The 23,421-nt window shown below is 40.1% G+C and overlaps 1 protein-coding gene across 1 annotated transcript in view; it reads left to right on the top strand.

Moving 5' to 3' along the window:
* LOC126161424 (integrator complex subunit 4) overlaps positions 1 to 23,421 on the top strand; it is a 134,775-nt gene that overhangs the window by 56,842 nt on the left and 54,512 nt on the right. Inside the window, exons 8-10 of the mRNA XM_049917223.1 lie at positions 903 to 1,077; positions 4,403 to 4,608; positions 21,392 to 21,514. Coding sequence (XP_049773180.1) covers positions 903 to 1,077; positions 4,403 to 4,608; positions 21,392 to 21,514 — 504 coding nt within the window. The remainder of the gene's footprint in view (positions 1 to 902; positions 1,078 to 4,402; positions 4,609 to 21,391; positions 21,515 to 23,421) is intronic.

Raw genomic sequence — 23,421 nt, 5'->3', positions numbered from 1 at the left:
CCATAAGTCAGTCATTCTAAGAAATAGCCAGAAAGTAAATGCAACTAAATAAAAAGTGCTTCCCAGTTGCAGAAATTGTTTGCCCAATAGAGAAAATGCAAATGGCATTGAATCCTGGAAGATTAAAGCTGTGCCAGCCACTGTGGCCAAGTGGCTCTAGGCGCTTCAGTCTGGAAACACGCTGCTGCTACGGTCACAGGTTCGAATTCTGCCTCAGGCATGCATGCTTGTGATGTCCTTAGGTTAGTTAGGTTTAGGAGTGCTATTCCAGCAATGTTTGCGGGAGAGATTCTGTTAAATTTGGGAAATAGGAGAGAGGTCCTGGCAGAAGTGAACCTGTGAGGCCCTGTCATGCTTGAATACCTCAGTCAGAGAGGCAAGGTTCGAGTGCTGGTCTGATACACAGTTTTAATCTGGCAGGATATTCCAAAATACCAAGCACTCTGCTGAAGAGTAAAATTTTTTCTGGAAACATTGAAGGTTTCTGCTACCCATCCTCCCACTCCCCATCCTCCTCCTGTCTGTCTATGACAGTGTGTCAGCAGACCCCTTTCCTACAACTCTTTTGGCATGAACTACCTTCTAATTTACACAGGGGCTCGCTACTCACGCTGTTAAATTAGCATTGTTTATAATGAAAGCAGTCCAACATACATGTTTTGGCTGCAATTGTAAGAAGTTAATGTCAGATGGAAAGATGAATGGAGGAAAATCTTTTTGTGATTGTAACGAAGACAGGAACTATTCATTTATTGAGTGACACGATAAATTAATGATGTCCATTTGAAATGAAGAAATAAGAATATTCTGTATAATTATTGCTCATGATGTTTGGTTCTAAACATCAGTATTACGTATGTGCAGGAATCTAAAATGCAAAAGGTGTCCCTGTTATGTTGCAGCGGAAACGGTCAGCCCATGAACGTGCTTGGGAATCAATAACTTCTGGAGAGTGGTCTAGTGGCCGCAACTGGGCAGATGATGCCCCACGTGAACTGGTTGATGCAGAATCAGTGAGCCTTGTTAATAGTGGTTCATGTGGGGCATTTGTTCATGGACTTGAAGATGAGTATCAAGGTAGGTAAAAGGTAGCAAAATATGGAACAAATAAATCAACACAAAATTTTATCTTTCACACACCACAAAACATTGACTTCGGAAACAGCTCTCATGCTGCCTATGGAAATTAGTGCTGGCGGAGTGGTACAAGTTTTATAGAACACAGTGAGAGGAAACCAAAAGTTTGAAGAGAATGTAAAAAAATATGAAGAGGGGAGTTGGAAAGTAGTTAATTTAAAACTCAATGAAAATAATATCTGGGTTCCTACAGAAGGGCAGCTGACTTATAAGAGACACGGATTAAATATAGTTTTTGTTGTTGTTGTTGTTGTTGGTGGTGGTAGTTGTTGTCTTCACTTCGAAGATGGGTTTGATGCAGTTCACTGAGGTAGTGTGCAAGCCCCTTCATCTCTTCATAACTACCACAACATACATCCATCTGAGTTTGCGTGGTCTCTCTCTGATTTTTACCCCCACTCTCCCATTACCAAATTGGCAATTCCTTTATGTCTCAGAATGTGTCTCATTAATCTATCCCTTCTTTTAATCAAGTTGAGCAATACATTTCTTTTCTCTCCAATTTGATTCACTACCACATCATTTATCCATCTAATCGTCAGCATTCTTCAGTAGAACCACATTTTCAAAAGCTTCTATTCTCTTCTTGTCTGAACTGATTATTATCCATGATCACTTCCATACAAGGCTATACTCCAGACAAATACTTCCAGAAAACACTTTATAATATTTAAATTTATGTTTGATGTTAGCAAATTCCTCTTTTTCAGAAATGCTTTTCATGCTGTTACCAGTGTTCATTTTATATCCTCTCCACTTTGGCCATCATCATTCATATTGCTGCCCCAATAGTAAAACTCATCTACTACTTCAAGTGTCTCGTTTCCTAATCTAATTCCCTCAGTGTGATCTGATTTAATTCAGCTACGTTTCAGTACCCCTGTTGTGCTTTTGTTGGTGTTCATCTTATGTCGCCCTTCCAAGACACTGTCCATTCTGTTCAACTGTCCTTCCAAATCCTTTGTGATCTCTGACAGAACTATAGTGTCATCAACAAATCTCAAAGTTTTTATTTCTTCTCCCTGAACTTTAATCCCTGCTGCAAATTTTTCTTTTGTTTCCTTCACTGCTTGCTCAGTGAACAAATTGAATAACATCACAGATAGGCAACAACCCTGCCTCACTCTGTCTCAACAACTACTTCCCCTTCATGCCCCTCGACTGCTATAACTGCTGTGTGGTTTCTGTACAAGTTGAAAATAGCCTTTCGTTCCTTGTATTTTATCTCTGCTACCTTCATAATTTCAGTGTATTCCAATCGACATAGTGAAAAGCTTTCTCTAAATGTATAAGTGCTAAAACAAAGGTTTGCCTTTCATTATTTTGTGTTCTAAGATAAATCATAATGTCATTATTGCCTCGTGTGTTTTTATATTTCTTTGAAAGCCAAAGTGATCTTCCCTCGAGTACCACTTCTACAAGTTTGTGTTATTCTTCTTTAAATAATACGTGTCAATCTTTTGCAAGCAGTATGTATTAAACTGAAGAGTCAGTAGTATTCATGTCTCATATGTCTTGCACACCAATTCCATCCGAACAGGCCTTGGATGGCCCAATGGTACTGACCGGCCACCGTGTCATCCTCAGCCCGCAGGCGTCACTGGATGCGGATATGGAGGGGCCTGTGGTCAGCACACCGCTCTCCTGCCTGTATGTCAGTTTACGAGACCGGAGCCGCTACGCCTCAATCAAGTAGCCCCTCAGTTTGCCTCACAAGGGCTGAGTGCACCCCGCTTGCCAACTGAGCTCGGCAGACGAGATGGTCGTCCATCCAAGTGCTAGTCCAGCCCAACAGCGCTTAACTTCAGTGATCTGATCTGGAACCGGTGTTACCACTGCAGCAAGACCGTTGGCCTCTTGCTTACCGGGTGAAATAATTCCATCATGACTGACTGTCCCAAAGATCTCAATAAATCTGTGGAAATATCTTCTAATCCAGGGGTCTAGTTTCCACTTAGATTCTTCAGTGCGTTGTCAAATTCTAGCATCCTTGTGTGTCTCATGTAATCTTCACCTACTTCCTCTCCTCTTTGTATAGTATCATTGTCAAGTTTCTTTTATAGATAGCTTGTATATATTCCTTTCAGCGTTCCTTTCTTTACTGAATACTGTCTTGCCATCTGAACTGCTGATATTTCTGCAGCTCTTCTCTTTTCCCCAAAGGTCACTTTAATTTTCCTGTATGTGGAATCTATTTTTCTCCTGCATGTTTCTACAGCCTCACATTTGCCCTCTACTCATTCCTCTAGGCATTTTGCGCTTGATGCCCTCCTGAGTTGTCCCCACCCAGAGAATGAAATGGGGGCTATTTTATCTTTGGAATATTTTACCCAACAGGATGCTGTCATCACTAAGACATACCCTTTGGAAGAAATAAATGCTGAAGTTTCTCCTTGCTTTCAGTCGTTTGCAGTTCCAGCACAGAAAAGCCATGTTAGCTAATGTTACAAGGTCAAATCAGTCAGTCATCCAGATTCTTGCCCTGCAGCTACTAAAAGGGCTGCTGCCCCTCTTCAGGCAACCTCAGCCTGACGTCTCCACAGATACTCCTGTGTTGTAGTGCCACCTGAGGTACAGCTATTTGTATCATTTGTGGACCCAGTCGCCCCACGTCGACGAGGTCAGTGGTTCACGGGGGGCAATATAATTCTGTTAAAAGGAAAATACACCATAAAATTATGAGACAGAATGCTTCTTATTCTAAGGTTTGAGTGACCTAGACTCGATTCTTACAATTCCCAACCTATCCTCCTTTTCCTCTCTGGGAAAGGAACTAATAGTTCTGAAAGCTAGGATTAGTGTTTTCAGTTTTAACAGTATGAATCATCAATATGGGAATTTATACAGGAGCAACATGGATGCAGACCATAATGAACAAAGAAGTTACGAGGCAATCTTTTTGCAGCTGTGGTTGTTGATGGTGATAAGTATTAAATGACCCATTCAGGTGGTCATCTTTGAAGTGATCTTCTTTTTTGTTTTTGTTTTGTTGTAATGTTCTGCATCTAAATTGGAATGTGATAGGGAAGCAGAAGGGAGAGAGTTGTAATGTAAAATCAAATGTCAAATTTATTAATGTAACGGAAATTTATATTGAGATCTGCTGTTTAGAATCATTGACATAATGGTTTTTTTTTTTTTATTATTTTAAAATAACAACAGTGATTTTAATAAGCAATTAAATTAACTTGTTTCATCACTGTAATGATGATTTCATGCTTATTTTCTTCACACTTTAAAGATTACTATTTCCTTATTTCCGCAGAAGTAAGAAATGCATCCGTGGAGTCACTGTGTTCATTGGCAATGAACAATCCACAGTTTGCACTAATGTCTTTGGACTTTCTTGTGGACATGTTTAATGATGAGATTGAAGAAGTTCGTCTTAAAGCTATAGATAGTCTTACAAAGATCAGCAGACACATTATACTACGGGAAGATCAGCTGGAGACAATTCTTGGTGCTCTTAAGGTAATGTACAAATAAAGTCAATTGAACTGCAAAAGATGATATATTGTTTTGGTTCATTTAGATTTTTTGTTGAATAACCATAACATTACAAAGAGGTCTGCAGCATTTGAAGAGTCAGTCACACCTGGTCAGTTTGGCCAGAAATAAGTTTATAAATCTAACATTCGTTTTCTAAAACAAGGCCATTGTTATGTTCTTCGTGTTTTATTTCTGCTATTCTGTTTACACTGGCCGATGTTATGCCTCCTTGCTTTTTTCTTCATATATAAATACAGGGTGACAATTAATTAATAACATTTATATTTAGTGTATTTTATTTGTGTCAAACTTTCAACTTCAGATTGAAGTAATAGGTAAAAATACAGGAAACTAACAAACATTGCCTATTTTTTGAAAATTACAGCATTAGATATCCTCCATGAATCATATATATTCCTGACAGAACTAATACTTTGTTCATAATTTGTGGAAGTGTATTATTTGATATCAGTTGAATTTCATTTCTAATGGCTGCCTTTAGGTCTTCTGTGTTGTTTGGTTTATTGAAATATACTTTAAATAACCCCATAAAAAGAAGTTCGGAGCAGTTAACTCTGGGGTATGGGTAGGCCATTCATTGTCACCAAACCTTGAAATAACTTGATAAGGAAATGTCTGTTGCAATAATTTCCTTGTTCAACTGTCTTGCTGTCCCCAAAACTGGGGTTTTAGTGTTGTAACTCAAGAGTAAAACAATATCTAAGCATTTATCTGTTGTGTTTGCCATGAACAATTACAGTAACACCATTTTCATTTTTTTTAAAAGAATATGGGTCTTTTGTTCATGATCTTGATATTGCACATCATACTCTTACACTACATAGAGGGCTTTCATGAAGCTCACATTTTTGTCCAGTCCATAACTTCACATTTGTTTAATTCATGTAACTGGGTGAATGGAGGTTTACTTCATCACATATTATTAGCTGCTCTCCAAAATTCTGATTGTCTAAGTTTAAGCTAATTGTATTGTTGCATAAAAACAACTTTGAAAATCAGCTATTTCAGCTTGTGAGATACCTGAAGTTTGTAACGATACAAGTTCAGATCTTGTCTCAAGATGTTGCACACTGTGTCTGTGTTGAACCAATTTCTTGTAATAAACTTCTTTCATGTTTCTTTCTGCTGTTAGTGGTTACTACTCTTACACTTTCAACGGTTTCTTCATTGCATACAGATCAATGCTTACTTATTAGGTTTAGCATCAGTTAAACTGTCACTGGTTCTGTGAGATTCAACATATCCCAGAACTGACTTTTGAGAAGGACATACACACACACACACCAAATGTAACAGGAAACCTTCTTTGAGTAATAACAACTTAACAATTGCTTAAAATAAAATTCCACTATTGGTCCTCACTGTTGTGTGCCCCAAATTTCCATGTTACACCACTAAATTTTGCAACTATTGGTCTTTTTTTTTCATCTGAAAGGTAACAGATAAAGAAAAACAAATTGGTACCTTATATAATGTTCAATGTAAATGTGGTCATTAATTAATTGCCACACTGTATTAACTATCATTTTGTTTCCTGCAAGAAACAAACACTTCATGCATTTTCCTTGTCCTCAACCAGCACTTGAGTAGCTTTTTACTAATGTTGTGGATAATGCCGTTTATCATGAGTTGTATCCAGTGAAGATGTTACTACATTGGAATGTAATTTTTGGATTGACATAGTTTGATAAAAAGGATAGATTGCTACTCACCATACAGAGGAGATGTTGAGTGGTGGGTTGTGAATGTGTGTTTATTTTCTTCTTGAGAGGTAGGCCTTTTGACTGAAAGCTAAAATGTGTAGCAGTCTTTCCATTGTACCTGTCTGTGACTTAAGGTCTCCTCTATATAGTGAGCAGCAGTGGTGTATTTTATTAGTTTTTTGAGATGTCATATATGAGTGACAACTTAAGCTTTCTGCAACTTCCTCCATTTTCATCATCAGTAACATCATAACAGATGCTGTGATTGTATTTTGTATTTTATAAGTGGCTGAATTACATTGAAATATCATTCAGCAGTCACAGAAGTTACTTATGCTACCAGAGATTATTTCAGTATCTGTGATGGAGAAATGCATAGTGCCACTGGTTTCGTTAGTAAGCAAATACTTGGCATATTTCTCTGTAGTAACAGGTGCATGCTACCATGAAACTGTAGAGGCATAGCCACTATCTTAATAAAAGTTGTTGCAAAGTCAGATCTCACCATCTTCCTGGATGACTGAATTGAGAAAGGATGATGCACAGTACAGGGCATTTGATCTATTTTCTGGCTACCCAAGATGATAAGGAATATGTTAGTCCTTGTAAAAAACTGTCTTGATCTCAGGGTTACTACAAAGGAAAGGAGCAGGGTGCTTATACAGATATGCCTACTTTGATACATTTCTTAGCTTTAATATTGGATCACATCAAATCATTTTCTTCATTTGTACAATCATGTTTTTGGTGTAGATGCTGTTCGCTGTTACTACTTCAGCTTATAGCATCACAAGTTCATCCTCCTTTGTGTATCCATATCATTCACATCCACAAAGACATATTTCACACCTGCTGTTATGGTCTTTGGTCCAAAGACTGCTTTGATGCAGCTCTCCACGCTACTCTATCCCGTGCAAGCCTCTTCAACTCTGAATAGCTACTACAACCTGCATCCTCCTGAATCTGCGTACTGTATTCAACTCTTGGACTCCCTCTATGATTTTTACCCCCCACACTTCCCTCTAGTACTAAATTGGTTATCCCTTGATTTCTCAGAATGAGTCCTATCAACTGATCCCTTCTTGTAGTCAGGTTGGACCATAAATGTCTTTTTCTCCCCAATTCCAGTCAGTACCTCCTCATTAGTTACGTGATCTACTCATCTTCAGCATTCTTCCGTAACACCACATTTGGAAAGCTTCTATTCTCTTCTCGTCCAAACTGTTTATCGTCCATGTTTCACTTCCATACATGGCTACACTCCATACAAAATACTTTTACCTAGCACTTAAATCTATGTTTGATATTAACAATTTTCTCTTCTTCAGAAATGCTTTTGTGCCATTGCCAGTCTACATTTTATATCCTCTCTACCTCGGCCATCATCAGTTATTTTGCTGCCCAAATAGTGAAACCCATCTACTACTTTAAGTGTATCATTTCCTCATCTAATTCCCTCAGCATAATCTGATTTAATTTGACCACATTCACATCTATAATACAGTTACTGTAACCTCGATGAGTTGATCGATTTAGTCGGCTGTTATTTTACAATTTTAAAGACAACAGATGCATTGAATAAAGATAGCATTTAAAATTGCAAATTTAAAAATATACCGGGTGATAAAAAAGTCAGTATAAATTTGAAAACTGAATAAATCACGGAATAATGTAGATAGAGAGGTACAAATTGACACACATGCTTGGAATGACATGGGGTTTTATTAGAACAAAAAAAAATAGAAAAGTTCAAAAAATGTCCAACAGATGGCACTTCATCTGATCAGAATAGCAATAATTAGCATAACAAAGTAAGACAAAGCAAAGATGGTGTTCTTTACAGCAAATGCTCAATATGTCCACCATCATTCCTCAACAATAGCTGTAGTCGAGGAATAATGTTGTGAATAGCACTGTAAAGCATGTCCGGAATTATGGTGAGGCATTCGTGTCGGATGTTGTCTTTCAGCATCCCTAGAGATGTCGGTCGATCACGATACACTTGCGACTTAGGTAACCTCAAAGCCAATAATCGCACAGACTGAGGTCTGGGGACCTGGGAAGCCAAGCATGACAAAAGTGGCAGCTGAGCACATGATCATCACCAAATGACACGCGCAAGAGATCTTTCACGTGTCTAGCAATATGGGGTGGAGCGCCATCCTGCATAAACAACGTACGTTCCAGCAGGTGTTTATCAGCCAGGCTGGGGATGATGCGATTCTGTAACATATCGGTGTACCTCTCACCCATCACGGTAGCAGTTTTGCTGTCCAGCGCCATCTGTCGGACATTTTGTGAACTCCCCCCCCCCCCCCCCCCAAATATAACTCCATCTCCATGTCATTCCAAGCATGTGTGTCAATTTTTACCTCTCTATCTACATTATTCCATGGCTTATTAAGTTTTCAAATTTATACTGACTTTTTGATCACCCGGTATATTCATATGGCATGATTGGGTGGAGTCCCGAAAGAGGGAAATTGAGCCATATCAGTCAAGTTTTTCAATTGTATGGTACTTCAGGTGACATGTGTGCTCCTAACCTATCCCCTAGAATAAGGTGACATAGAGATACAATTTATTAGTGGGAACACGGACCCTAGCTTTTGAAACTGTTAGTTCCTCCGTCAGAGAGGAAAGAAAGATAGGACTGCAGTATAAGGGGGCCATTGCTTATGAGGATAAGGGACCAACTCTCTGAAGCAGGAAATAATATTATCGTAAAGCTAGGATTAATGTGTATTGACAGTGCTTCAATTTTTGTCCTTGCGGTAACTACTGAAGTACTGATCAGCCATTCTCTCTCTTTGTAATTTTGTAGTTTTCTACAGTGAATTATCCGCGTCCACCCTGTAAAAAAGAAACCAGAACAGCTGAAAGTAGGGACTCACAGTGTAGATTATTTGAATAAATTAACTTGGTAAGATACTTTGGTGGTACCTGAGATGACTAAATCAATCATCTGATGGTGAAAACAAATGGAGGCTCAAGAGAAGTCTTGAAAACAGTTTAGTGAATTTTTTTATCTCCTGCACCATTTGTACATCCTTTTTAATTTTTTTTTTCACCTATCGTTTTGTTTTTCATCTTCCAGTGAAAGAACACACAATACCATCTCCAAAAGTATGAGTATGACACTTTTCTGTGTTTCTGTTTACCTTGCTCACAGTATTCTACTTTCAGCAACTTATAAATAGCACTCTTCTTTTGTCTTTTGTAAAATTCCTAGACTTATATTATTTTGGTGTCCTGTTGTTGTGTTTATCAGTAAATTAGGCACCCAAATTAAAAATAACAAGAAGTGAACCGCCAGCTGTGGAATTCCAGGGCTGTAGGAAAGTGGCCTACTACATGCTTACCATTACGTCACAGAGCTGTATTTCTGAAACAGAATGCACAAATGATGACAAGCAATGGTTAGTAGAAATTCATGCATCTGTGAAAAGATCTATGCATGAATCGCACAACTATCACTATCATACCATAACAAAAGATCTGGCTGAGAACCCAAGAAAGCTCTGGTCCTGTGTAAAATCACTAAGTAGGTCTAAGGCTTCCATTCAGTCCCTTGTTGACCAGTATGGTGTGACAGTTGAAGATAGGAAAACAAAAGCTGAAGTTTAAAATTTTGTGTTCAAGAAATAGTTCATGCAGGGGAATTGTACAAACATACCATCATTTTACCACCGGACAGACTCCCATGTGGATGACACAGTAATAAACACCTCTGGCATAGAGAAACAATTGAAAGATTTGAAAGCAAATAAGTCACCAGGTCCAGAGGGTATCCCAGTTTGGTGTTACAAAGAGTACTTTATGGGATTAGCCCCTTACCTAGCTTGCATTTATTGTGAATCTCTTGCCCAACACAAAGTCCCAAGCGATTGGAGACAAGTGCAGGCAACTCCAGTAATACGAAGGTAAAAGAATGGACCCACAAAATTACAGACCAGCATCCCTAACTTTGTTTTGCTGCAGATCCTTGAACATATTCTCAGTTTGAATATAATAAATTTTCTTGAGATTGAGAAGCTTATATCCATGAATCAGCACGGTTTCAGAAATCATCACTCATGCGAAACTCGGGTTGCCTTTTTTTCACGTAATATACTGAGATCTATGAATAAAGGGCAACAGGCAGATTCCACATTTCTAAATTTCCAGAAATGCCCCATTACAGGATGTTGATGAAGGTATGAGCATATGGAATAAGTTCACATATATGCGAGCAGTTCGCAGACTTCTTAAGTAATAGAACCCTGTATGTTGTCCTCAATGGCGAGTGTTCATCAGAGACAAGGGTATCTACATCTACATCTACATCCATACTCCACAAGCCACCTGACGGTGTGTGGCGGAGGGTACCTTCAGTACCTCTATCGTTTGTCCCTTCTATTCCAGTCTCGTATTGTTCGTGGAAAGAAGGATTGTCGGTATGCCTCTGTGTGGGCTCTAATCTCTCTGATTTTATCCTCATGGTCTCTTCGCGAGATATACGTAGGAGGGAGCAATATACTGCTTGACTCTTCGGTGAAGGTATGTTCTCGAAACTTTGACAAAAGCCCGTACCGAGCTACTGAGCGTCTCTCCTGCAGAGTCTTCCACTGGAGTTTATCTATCATCTCCGTAACGCTTTCGCGATTACTAAATGATCCTGTAACGAAGTGCGCTGCTCTCCGTTGGATCTTCTCTATGTCTTGTATCAACCCTATCTGGTACGGATCCCACACTGCTGAGCAGTATTCAAGCAGTGGGCGAACAAGCGTACTGTAACCTACTTCCTTTGTTTTCGGATTGCATTTCCTTAGGATTCTTCCAATGAATCTCAGTCTGGCATCTGCTTTACCGACAATTAACATTATATGATCATTCCATTTTAAATCACTCCTAATGCGTACTCCCAGATAATTTATGGTATTAACTGCTTCCAGTTGCTGACCTGCTATTTTGTAGCTAAATGATAAAGGATCTATCTTTCTGTGTATTCGCAGCACATTACACTTGTCTACATTGAGATTCAGTTGCCATTCCCTGCACCATGCGTCAATTCGCTGCAGATCCTCCTGCATTTCAGTACAATTTTCCATTGTTACAACCTCTCGATACACCACAGCATCATCTGCAAAAAGCCTCATTGAACTTCCGATGTCATCCACCAGGTCATTTATGTATATTGTGAATAGCAACGGTCCTATGACACTCCCCTGCGTCACACCTGAAATTACTCTTACTTCGGAAGACTTCTCTCCATTGAGAATAACATGCTGCGTCCTGTTATCTAGGAACTCCTCAATCCAATCACACAATTGGTCTGATAGTCCATATGCTCTTACTTTGTTCAATAAACGACTGTGGGGAACTGTATCGAACGCCTTGCGGAAGTCAAGAAACACGGCATCTACCTGTGAACCCGTGTCTATGGCCCTCTGAGTCTCGTGGACGAATAGCGCGAGCTGGGTTTCACATGACCGTCTTTTTCGAAACCCATGCTGATTCCTACAGAGTAGATTTCTAGTCTCCAGAAAAGTCATTATACTCAAACACAATACGTGTTCCAAAATTCTACAACTGATCGACGTTAGAGATATAGGTCTATAGTTCTGCACATCTGTTCGACGTCCCTTCTTGAAAACGGGGATGACCTGTGCCCTTTTCCAATCCTTTGGAACGCTACGCTCTTCTAGAGACCTACGGTACACCGCTGCAAGAAGGGGGGCAAGTTCCTTCGCGTACTCTGTGTAAAATTGAACTGGTATCCCATCAGGTCCAGAGGCCTTTCCTCTTTTGAGCGATTTTAATTGTTTCTCTAGCCCTCTGTCGTCTATTTCGATATCTACCATTTTGTCATCTGTGCGACAATCTAGAGAAGGAACTACAGTGCAATCTTCCTCTGTGAAACAACTTTGGAAAAAGACATTTAGTATTTCGGCCTTTAGTCTGTCATCCTCTGTTTCAGTACCATTTTGGTCACAGAGTGTCTGGACATTTTGTTTTGATCCACCTACCGCTTTGACATAAGACCAAAATTTCTTAGGATTTTCTGCCAAGTCAGTACATAGAACTTTACTTTCGAATTCATTGAACGCCTCTCGCATAGCTCTCTTCACACTACATTTCGCTTCGCGTAATTTTTGTTTGTCTGCAAGGCTTTGGCTATGTTTATGTTTGCTGTGAAGTTCCCTTTGCTTCCGCAGCAGTTTTCTAACTCGGTTGTTGAACCACGGTGGCTCTTTTCCATCTCTTACGATCTTGCTTGGCACATACTCATCTAACGCATATTGTACGATGGTTTTGAACTTTGTCCACTGATCCTCAACACTATCAGTACTTGAGACAAAACTTTTGTGTTGAGCCAACAGGTACTCTGAAATCTGCTTTTTGTCACTTTTTCTAAACAGAAAAATCTTCCTACCCTTTTTAATATTCCTATTTACGGCTGAAATCATCGATGCCGTAACCGCTTTATGATCACTGATTCCCTGTTCTGCGTTAACTTTTTCAAATAGTTCGGGTCTGTTTGTCACCAGAAGGTCTAATATGTTATCGCCACGAGTCGGTTCTCTGTTTAACTGCTCAAGGTAGTTTTCAGATAAAGCACTTAAAAAAATTTCACTGGATTCTTTGTCCCTGCCACCCGTTATGAACGTCTGAGTCTCCCAGTCTATATCCGGCAAATTAAAATCTCCACCCAGAACTATAACATGGTGGGGAAATCTACTCGAAATATTTTCCAAATTATCCTTCAGGTGCTCAGCCACAACAGCTGCTGAGCCAGGGGGCCTATAGAGACATCCAATTACCATGTCTGAGCCTGCTTTAACCGCGACCTTCACCCAAATCATTTCACATTTCGGATCTCCGTCAATTTCCTTCGATACTATTGCACTTCTTACCGCTATAAACACGCCTCCCCCTTCACTGTTCAGCCTGTCTCTGCGGTATACATTCCAATCTGAGTTTAGGATTTCGTTACTGTTTACGTCTGGTTTCAGCCAACTTTCTGTCCCTAGTACTATATGGGCGTTGTGATCGTTTATTAATGAGAGCAGTTCTGGGACCTTTCTATAGACGCTCCTGCAGTTTACTATTAGCACATTAATATTGTTATTCCCTGTTGCATTTTGCTTACTCCTATCATGCCGCGTCTCAGGAGGAGTCTTGTCGGGCCTAGGGAGGGGATTCTCTAACCTAAAAAACCCCCATGTGCACTCCACACATACTCCGCTACCCTTGTAGCCGCTTCCGGCGTGTAGTGCACGCCTGACCTATTCAGGGGGACCCTACATTTCTCCACCCGATAGCGGAGGTCGAGAAATTTGCACCCCAGATCTCCGCAGAATCGTCTGAGCCTCTGGTTTAAGCCTTCCACTCGGCTCCAAACCAGAGGACCGCGATCGGTTCTGGGAACGATACTACAAATAGTTAGCTCTGATTCCACCCCGCGAGCGAGGCTTTCCGCCTTCACCAATTCCGCCAACCGCCTGTACGAACTGAGGATGACCTCTGAACCCAGACGGCAGGAGTCATTGGTGCCGACATGAGCAACAATTTGCAGTCGGGTGCACCCAGTGCTCTCTATCGCCGCCGGTAGGGCCTCCTCCACATCTCGGATGAGACCCCCCGGCAAGCAGACAGAGTGAACACTGGCCTTCTTCCCCGACCTTCTCGCTATTTCCCTAAGGGGCTCCATCACCCGCCTAACGTTGGAGCTCCCAATAACTAATAAACCCCTCCCCCCGTGTGCCTGCTCGGACCTTGCTGAAGGAGCAGCCACATGTCCCCTCACAGGCAGAGCGGGCGATGCCACACGGCCAGCCTCCACATTGACCTTCCGCCTCGTGCGCCGCGAACGCCGCTGAACCCGCCACTCCCCTTGGGGAGAGGGTGGCCCAACCGCGCCCGGCACCCGCGAAGATGTCTCGACAGCAGGGACAGTGGGTGAAGCATGTAACACCTGGGGTGTACCTTGCGACGCACCAGACTCCCCACTGCCGCTCCACTCCGAGGCAGCAGCCTGAAGACGGCTGACCGCGGCCATCAACACGCTCAGCTGTTCGCGAACATTGGCCAGCTCCTCCTGCGTCCGTATTGTCAGGAGTGCCCAAGGGAAGTGTGATAGGACCACTGTTGTTATCTATATACATAAATGATTGGTGAACAGGGTGGGCAGCAATCTGTGGTAGTTCGCTGATGATGCTGTGGTGTACAGTCAAGTGTCAAAGTTGAGTGACTGTAGGAAGATACAAGATGACATAGACAAAAAGGACCTTGGTGTGACCTGTTTGTGAATACTGCTTGAATGTTTGTGATCCATACCAGGTTGGATTGAAGGAAGACATTGAAGTATTTCAGAGGCAGGCTGCTAGATTTGCTTCAGAGGCAGACTGCTAGATTTGTTACCATTATGTTCTAACAGCATGTAAGTGTTATCGAGATGCTTTGGGAACTGGAATACTAGTGGGAAAATTTAGAGGACCCGAATTTGAAGCTGACTGCCAAATGATTCTACTGCCACCAACATACATAGTGTGTAATGACCATTAAGATAAGATACGAGAAATTAAGGCTCATATGGAGACATATAGAGGATCCTCTTTCTCTCGCTCTATTTGCGGCTGGAACAGGAAAGGAAATTACTAATAGTGGTACAACAGGGAGTATACGACCCGGGACAACCGGGAGATCCGGGAAAAACCCGGGAATTTTTTAGAATTCCGGGAGTTTTTCGTTATTTTAGGTTTCAGTTAAATTTTTGTAATCTCGACTGGTAAGAATCGATACTCTAACAAAGGGTATTACTCTATCCCGCTACTGCAGAATAATACTACAAAAATAAAACTTGAATGAGAAAAAAATATGAAAATAAAACATAAATTGCAAAGGAAATGTGCCATATACAACAACAAAACACAATGCTCATACAAACGTTTGCCAACAGCAAAATGTGCCAAAGGCCTTAGGAAGACTATGCAATGCTTCATAACAACAAAATGTCTCCGATGAGTGTGACGTCACAATGGTTTAACTAGATTTGTTATAGCAGTTACGAGCGGGCTCATGCGCATGCGCAGTTGAGTGGCGGGACAAAGCGATGTATCTGACCCGAATGACAATTACGGGGGGAGGAGGGGGCGCCAAATTCATATTCTTGAGAAGAAAAAAATCATGTTTCACAAAGAGCCTAGCATCCAGCGCATGTTGGACTATCGATTACTCATGATTTTGAAACGCATCCCTGTTGGTTTTTGAACACACTCTGTAAGTTGATTTCTGAATGAATCATAAGTTAATTTTTGAATGCATGCCTAGTGTACGTGATGTCTGTCAGGGGAATCCTCGTCGCTTCTAGAAATAAACTTTCCTGCAAACAAAAGGGGACCAGGTTATACGAGCTGAGCGGAGTAATGCCGAACGAGGGAACGCCAACCGCTCACTGTCTGATTATGTGGTTGATTGGGTTTGGAATGATCAGCTATGTTATAATTGCTAGCGAAATCCATAGAGTCAGACTACCAGAGTGGAAATAAACGGCTAACAGGAATAACAGGTAAGAAAGATTACGTATTATCTTCCCGGTGTATCCAAGAAAATGAAATTTTGTCAGAAAATTTTTGGCCAGATCGCTACACTTGTAAGGGCCAGTTGTACAGTCCCCGTCTAGCAGCTGCTTAACTTCTATTCTGGAAGTAGTGCGGAAAGTGGTTTGTACGAACATAACAACGCCTAACCGGAGAAAAATCAGGGATAACTAAACCGGTGATTCTGACAGGGTTAGTGAAGTTAACCAGCGACTAAATTTTGACAAATGCAGGAATAGTTCCAGAATTAGTCATGACAAGATTGTTTCTTAGAACGAGGAAGGAGAAGAAATGCGGACATCACACCAATTAGGGAAGAATATGACGATTCCAAATTTAAGTAAAAATCTCGTACTACTACTATTCGATCTCATGCTCGAGAAACTGGGGCATATGAATGAAATGTGAAACTATTTTCTAACATTAAACTATTTGCTTGTAGTAGGCCTAATAGGCATTTTATGTTGGTCTTCGTGAATTATATTCTGTCGTGTTATAAAGATGACCATTTGTGCAAAAACAGTCTCGTTTATTTGGTGTGTGTTACAATTTCTGCAGTGTTGTTGTTGTTGTTGTTGTGGTCTTCAGTCCTGAGACTGGTTTGATGCAGCTCTCCATGCTACTCTATCCTGTGCAAGCTTCTTCATCTCCCAGTACCTACTGCAACCTACATCCTTCTGAATCTGCTTAGTGTATTCATCTCTTGGTCTCCCCCTACGATTTTTACCCTCCACGCTGCCCTCCAATACTAAATTGGTGATCCCTTGATGCCTCAGAACATGTCCTACCAACCGACCCCTTCTTCTGGACAAGTTGTGCCACAAACTTCTCTTCTCTCCAATCCTATTCAATACTTCCTCATTAGTTATGTGATCTACCCATCTAATCTTCAGCATTCTTCTGTAGCACCACATTTCGAAAGCTTCTATTCTCTTCTTGTCCAAACTATTTACCGTCCATGTTTCACTTCCATACAAGGCTACACTCTATACAAATACTTTCAGAAATGACTTCCTGACACTTAAATCTATACTCGATGTTAACAAATTTCTCTTCTTCAGAAACACTTTCCTTGCCTTTGCCAGTCTACATTTTATATCCTCTCTACTTCGACCATCATCAGTTATTTTGCTCCCCAAATAGCAAAACTCCTTTACTGCTTTAAGTGTCTCATTTCCTAATCTAATACCCTCAACATCACCCGACTTAATTCAACTACATTCCATTATCCTCGTTTTTCTTTTGTTGATGTTCATCTTATATCCTCCCTTCAAGACACCATCCATTCCATTCAACTGCTCTTCCAAGTCCTTTGCTGTCTCTGACAGAATTACAATGTCATCGGCGAACCTCAAAGTTTTTATTTCTTCTCCATGGATTTTAATACCTACTCCGAATTTTTCTTTTGTTTCCTTTACTGCTTGCTCAATATACAGATTGAATAACATCGGGGAGAGGCTACAACCCTGTCTTACTCCCTTCCCAACCACTGTTTCCGTTTCATGTCCCTCGACTCTTATAACTGCCATCTGGTTTCTGTACAAATTGTAAATAGCCTTTCGCTCCCTGTATTTTACCCCTGCCACCTTTAGAATTTGAAAGAGAGTATTCCAGTCAACATTGTCAAAAGCTTTCTCTAAGTCTACAAATGCTAGAAACGTAGGTTTGCCTTTCCTTAATCTTTCTTCTAAGATAAGTCGTAAGGTCAGTATTGCCTCACGTGTTCCAGTATTTCTACGGAATCCAAACTGATCTTCCCCAAGGTCGGCTTCTACTAGTTTTTCCATTCGTCTGTAAAGAATTCGTGTTAGTATTTTGCAGCTGTGGCTTATTAAACTGATTGTTCTGTAATTTTCACATCTGTCAACACCTGCTTTCTTTGGGATTGGAATTATTATATTCTTCTTAAAGTCTGAGGGTATTTCGCCTGTCTCATACATCGTGCTCACCAGATGGTAGAGTTTTGTCAGGACTGGCTCTCCCAAGGCCGTCAGTAGTTCCAATGGAATGTTGTCTACTCCGGGGGGCCTTGTTTCGACTCAAGCCTTTCAGTGCTCTGTCAAACTCTTCACGCAGTATCATATCTCCCATTTATTCTTCATCTACATCCTCTTCCATTTCCATAATATTGTCCTCAAGTACATCACCCTTGTATAGACCCTCTCTATACTCCTTCCACCTTTCTGCTTTCCCTTCTTTGCTTAGAACTGGGTTTCCATCTGAGCTCTTGATGTTCATACAAGTGGTTCTCTTATCTCCAAAGGTCTCTTTAATTTTACTGTAGGGAGTATCTATCTTACTCCTAGTGAGATAAGCCTCTACATCCTTACATTTGTCCTCTAGCCATCCCTGCTTAGCCATTTTGCACTTCCTGTCGATCTCATTTTTGAGACGTTTGTATTCGTTTTTGCCTGCTTCATTTACTGCATTTTTATATTTTCTCCTTTCATCAATTAAATTCAATATTTCTTCTGTTACCCAAGGATTTCTACTAGCCCTCGTCTTTTTACCTACTTGATCCTCTGCTGCCTTCAGTACTTCATCCCTCAAAGCTACCCATTCTTCTTCTACTGTATTTCTTTCCCCCATTTCTGTCAATTGTTCCCTTATGCTCTCCCTGAAACTCTGTACAACCTCTGGTTCTTTCAGTTTATCCAGGTCCCATCTCATTAAATTCCCAACTTTTTGCAGTTTCTTCAGTTTTAATCTACAGGTCATAACCAATAGATTGTGGTCAGAGTCCACATCTGCCCCTGGAAATGTCTTACAATTTAAAACCTGGTTCCTAAATCTCTGTCTTACCATTATATAATCTATCTGATACCTTTTAGTATCTCCAGGGTTCTTCCATGTATACAACCTTCTATCATGATTCTTAAACCAAGTGTTAGCTATGATTAAGTTGTGCTCTGTGCAAAATTCTACCAGGCGGCTTCCTCTTTCATTTCTTAGCCCCAATCCATATTCACGTACTACGTTTCCTTCTCTCCCTTTTCCTACACTCGAATTCCAGTCACCCATGACTATTAAATTTTCGTCTCCCTTCACTATCTCAATAATTTCTTTTATTTCATCATACATTTCTTCAATTTCTTCGTCATCTGCAGAGCTAGTTGGCATATAAACTTGTACTACTGTAGTAGGTGTGGGCTTGTATCTATCTTGGCCACAATAATGCGTTCACTATGCTGTTTGTAGCAGCTTACCCGCATTCCTATTTTCCTATTCATTATTAAACCTACTCCTGCATTACCCCTATTTGATTTTGTATTTATAACCCTGTATTCACCTGACCAAAAGTCTTGTTCCTCCTGCCACCGAACTTCACTAATTCCCACTATATCTAACTTTAACCTATCCATTTCCCTTTTTAAATTTTCTAACCTACCTGCCCGATTAAGGGATCTGACATTCCACGCTCCGATCCGTAGAACGCCAGTTTTCTTTCTCCTGATAATGACATCCTCTTGAGTAGTCCCCGCCCGGAGATCCAAGTGGGGGACTATTTTACCTCCGGAATATTTTACCCAAGAGGACGCCATCATCATTTAATCATACAGTAAAGCTGCATGCCCTCGGGAAAAATTACGGCTGTAGTTTCCCCTTGCTTTCAGCCGTTCGCAGTACCAGCACAGCAAGGCCGTTTTGGTTATTGTTACAAGGCCAGATTAGTCAATCATCCAGACTGTTGCCCTCGCAACTACTGAAAAGGCTGCCGCCCCTCTTCAGGAACCACATGTTTGTCTGGCCTCTCAGCAGATACCCCTCCGTTGTGGTTGTACCTACGGTATGGCTATCTGTATCGCTGAGGCACGCAAGCCTCCCCACCAACGGCAAGGTCCATGGTTCATGGGGGGTCTGCAGTGTTAGAAATACCTATTTTGTTTTATCTTGCAGACAGTGACAAAATTAACGTAATCAGATCGATAAACCACACCAGTCATGGGTAGTATTTGTATTAACAGCTTACCCAGTATTAGACAACGATATTTCGGCCTCTTTTCTTTTATGACATAACGTAAAATCTTTTAATGTTTTACACATACGAACATATGGGCTTCCTGCGTCATCGTAGCTGCCAAAGCGCGGTCGCGCCTGTTACCTGGCGCTGTCTGACGACTGCTGAAACGAACCTATTTCTAACAGGTCGCGGGAAAATATTGCGAATGGTGGTTTGAAAAACGTTACTTTCAATGCAAATTTTCTCTTTCGCAAGTGGAACTATGTGTAAGAATGTTCGATGAATTCCTTAAATCACAGAGCGTTTGATGACGAGCCATTAGAAGTATTTCGAGCCCAGATCAGACAATCGTGTCGTTATTATGAGCAAATTTATGTAGTGCTACGGGAAGCTCTCGCTCCTCTGCGGTAGCTAATTTATTTGTGGAAAACTTTGAGAACAAGTCACTGGACTCGCCTAAAAATTTTACTGGCACTTTTGTGTGATGTATCTTAAAGTGTAACACGGGCAAGAAAAATCAACATTATATGTGAAAGCTAAGCTTCTGTTGCAGCTTATTAACCTTAGAGACCAATGTTGTACGTGAAAGCTTTTCTTTTCTTGTAGCAACACTATGTATATTAATTTAAAACATTAACTTTTCCTGCTTGTGTATCCGCTCTACGTAACAGTGATGTTGCTATTAGCGGACTATATCACGTGTCCTACGCTCTGAATATCCGCTGTCATCGGCTGGCGGGATCACATGACATGAGCAATGACTCACTTACAAAAGCGTATCGCAATCTCGATTACACGGTTCGGAAAGTAACATGGTGGGATTCGAATTTATACTTTCTAAAGTGCTGGGAAATTCTACGCCCATGTATAAAGACATAACCATTCAAAGAAATGATAAGTTTTACAGTTCCAAGGGAAAATATACTCTCACTTAATAACATGGAAAAACTGTGTTTTCATCCGGGAGAAAGTGTATTTTTAACCGGGAAATCCGGGAAAAATCCGGGAATTTTTTTTCCTTGTCCACGTATACACCCTGTACAAGGTACCCTCTGCCACGCACCGTATGGTGGCTTGCAGAGTATCGATGTAGATGTGGCAGAATAACTGTGATAAACAGGAGTAACAAAGACAACCATTTATTAAAATAATCTACAGAAAAGTATGTTCAGCTTTTGCTTGCAGGAAAGCCGTGACATTGATGTAAAGTTCTGAAAATAGTTCAACTTCACACAGCAGTTGATTGCTGACTAATCTAACCGAATTTCAATATGGACTGTAGTTTAGAGTGTTTAAGTTCAGTCCACCAATAAGTAAGTACTTTGACTATCATCTTTACTTATGTCTGACACTTGGCATAATGAGTTTGACAACAGGAACTGGTTGGCACTGTGCATAATTTGTAGGCACCCCCTAACAATAACACTGTGTGCCACATCTGGTGTATTGTAATTTGTTTACATTTTAACTACACTACATAATTTTATTTTTCTTTGTAGGATTTCTCCATTGATGTGAGGGAAGGACTACATAAGATGCTTGCCTCATGCCGCCTCTCCAGCAAAGGTTGCTTGCAGATGTGTGTTGAAGCTTTGTTGGAAAACTTGAAGAAATACCCAGTTGTAAGTTTCTTCAAGATTCTGTAAAATAAGGGTTTTTGTAAACTGGATATATATATTGTTGAAAATAACAATAATAACTTGGAGTTGTAAATATTGCCTGGACACTCAGAATGGGCTTCTATATTCAGCCGTATTTTAATTGTTTCAGCTTAAATCACCAACAAAAGTGAAATCTAAAATATTTGTAATGTATCTTTTTATTTTAATTTGCTTCATCTTCATATTGTTTTATAATGTCAGCACGTGAAAAGTCATGGTAGGATAGATATGAATACAAATATGCATATAAATCGACACTATGTCTAATATTTTATAATACCTCAACACAAAGTAAACAACATTGCCCAGTTACTGAGGAACGATTTCTAATAGAGTTTTAGTGCACAAATGTTTTTTTTTATGCTGAAGTCTGTCATAGTGCTGCGACAAGTTTTATCAACTGGATGATCAGTTTATTAAATACATGATTTTGCGCTTCACCAAAAAATGTGTTTGAGGGACGATAGTAAAGAAACAGAATTGATACTGTCCATTTGAGTCTACACATGTCTACTCATTTGTTATGTCACTCCAATCTTTCTACACATTTTTGCTTCCCCTGTGAATGTAACAGTTCTTCTGCGGTAAACTGCTCATCTACTGTCATTGGATTGGTGGATTTTTATGAAACTTTTCACAGAATAAAAATAAAGTTCAAAGACCAACATTTATATGTGTCAACAAATAAATCCTTAATATCTTTGGTATTAAACTGATATTCAAACTCTGAACAACTTGGACACTATTGGAATTAAAAGTGAGTGCCACAGAGCAGGAATGGAAGAGCAGATTTATACAAGAAGAGAAGTTGGAGCACATATTTCTCTCTCTGTCTAAAGGGATTAAAGTATCTTGTGAAAGGAAAAGGGAAATGTGTCTGTTGGCAAGAACAAGTGGAGGTCCTGTAGTAGTTACACACTAGAAAAATTACTAAGAAAAGTCATTTAAAAAAAAACAAAGAACGTGCACATAATGTCGGAAATCAGTAATTCCAACAGTTGACTTAAGGCTGTATGGAATGTAGTCACATGAGAGACAGGACAGTTAGCCACAGAATGGAATACCACCACTTCTGAATGGGATGGATGGGCTATAAATGATATGTTGCAGGTAGCAAATGTGTGTAATAAACGTTTGTGGTGCTGCTAGTGTTTCAGAAGAGTACCTAAGATTTGTTCCCATATAATAAGCTCTGTCTTATTTCAAATATGTAATGCATCACTAAATCAAGGTATTTTTCCAGAGAGACTGAAATGTGCAATTATCAAACCCCTCCATATGAAAAGTGATAGGAGAGATGCGAATAACTACCAGCCTGTTTCACTGAAGACATCATTTTTCAAAATTTTTTAGAAGGTGGTGTATTCTAAAATAGTATCTCACATGAGCAAGAATAATATTCTCAGCAAATCACATTTTGGATTTCAGAAAACTTTCTCGGCTGAGAATACCTTTTACATGTTCATTCACCATGTTTAACAAGCATTAAATAATAAAATAGTGCCAGTTAGTATTTTCTGTGACCTATCTGAGGCATTTGACTGTGAATCATAGTATTCACCTAGAAAAACTGAAGCTTTGTTGGACTGGTGTTAAAGCCAGCCAATGGATAATACCATATTTAACCAAAAGAATGCAGACAGCTGTACTTAGTAATTCAACCAATGAAGTAGGGGCCATTATTCCGACTGAGGAGAAACCACATATGGGGTTCATAAAGGCTCAACCTTAGACCCATTATTGTTCTTCATATGTAAATGATCTTCTGTCGAATATACAACAAGGAGCATTAGTTGTTTTTGCACATGACACTAGTATTGCAATCAGTTCAAGAATACACACAGAAATGGAAGAAATGAAAAACAATG

Source organism: Schistocerca cancellata, chromosome 2 (assembly GCF_023864275.1).
Source record: "Schistocerca cancellata isolate TAMUIC-IGC-003103 chromosome 2, iqSchCanc2.1, whole genome shotgun sequence".
Classification (NCBI taxonomy): domain Eukaryota; kingdom Metazoa; phylum Arthropoda; class Insecta; order Orthoptera; family Acrididae; genus Schistocerca; species Schistocerca cancellata.
The sequence above is the reverse complement of the archived record's forward strand: the minus strand, read 5'-3'. Positions and strand labels throughout refer to the sequence as shown.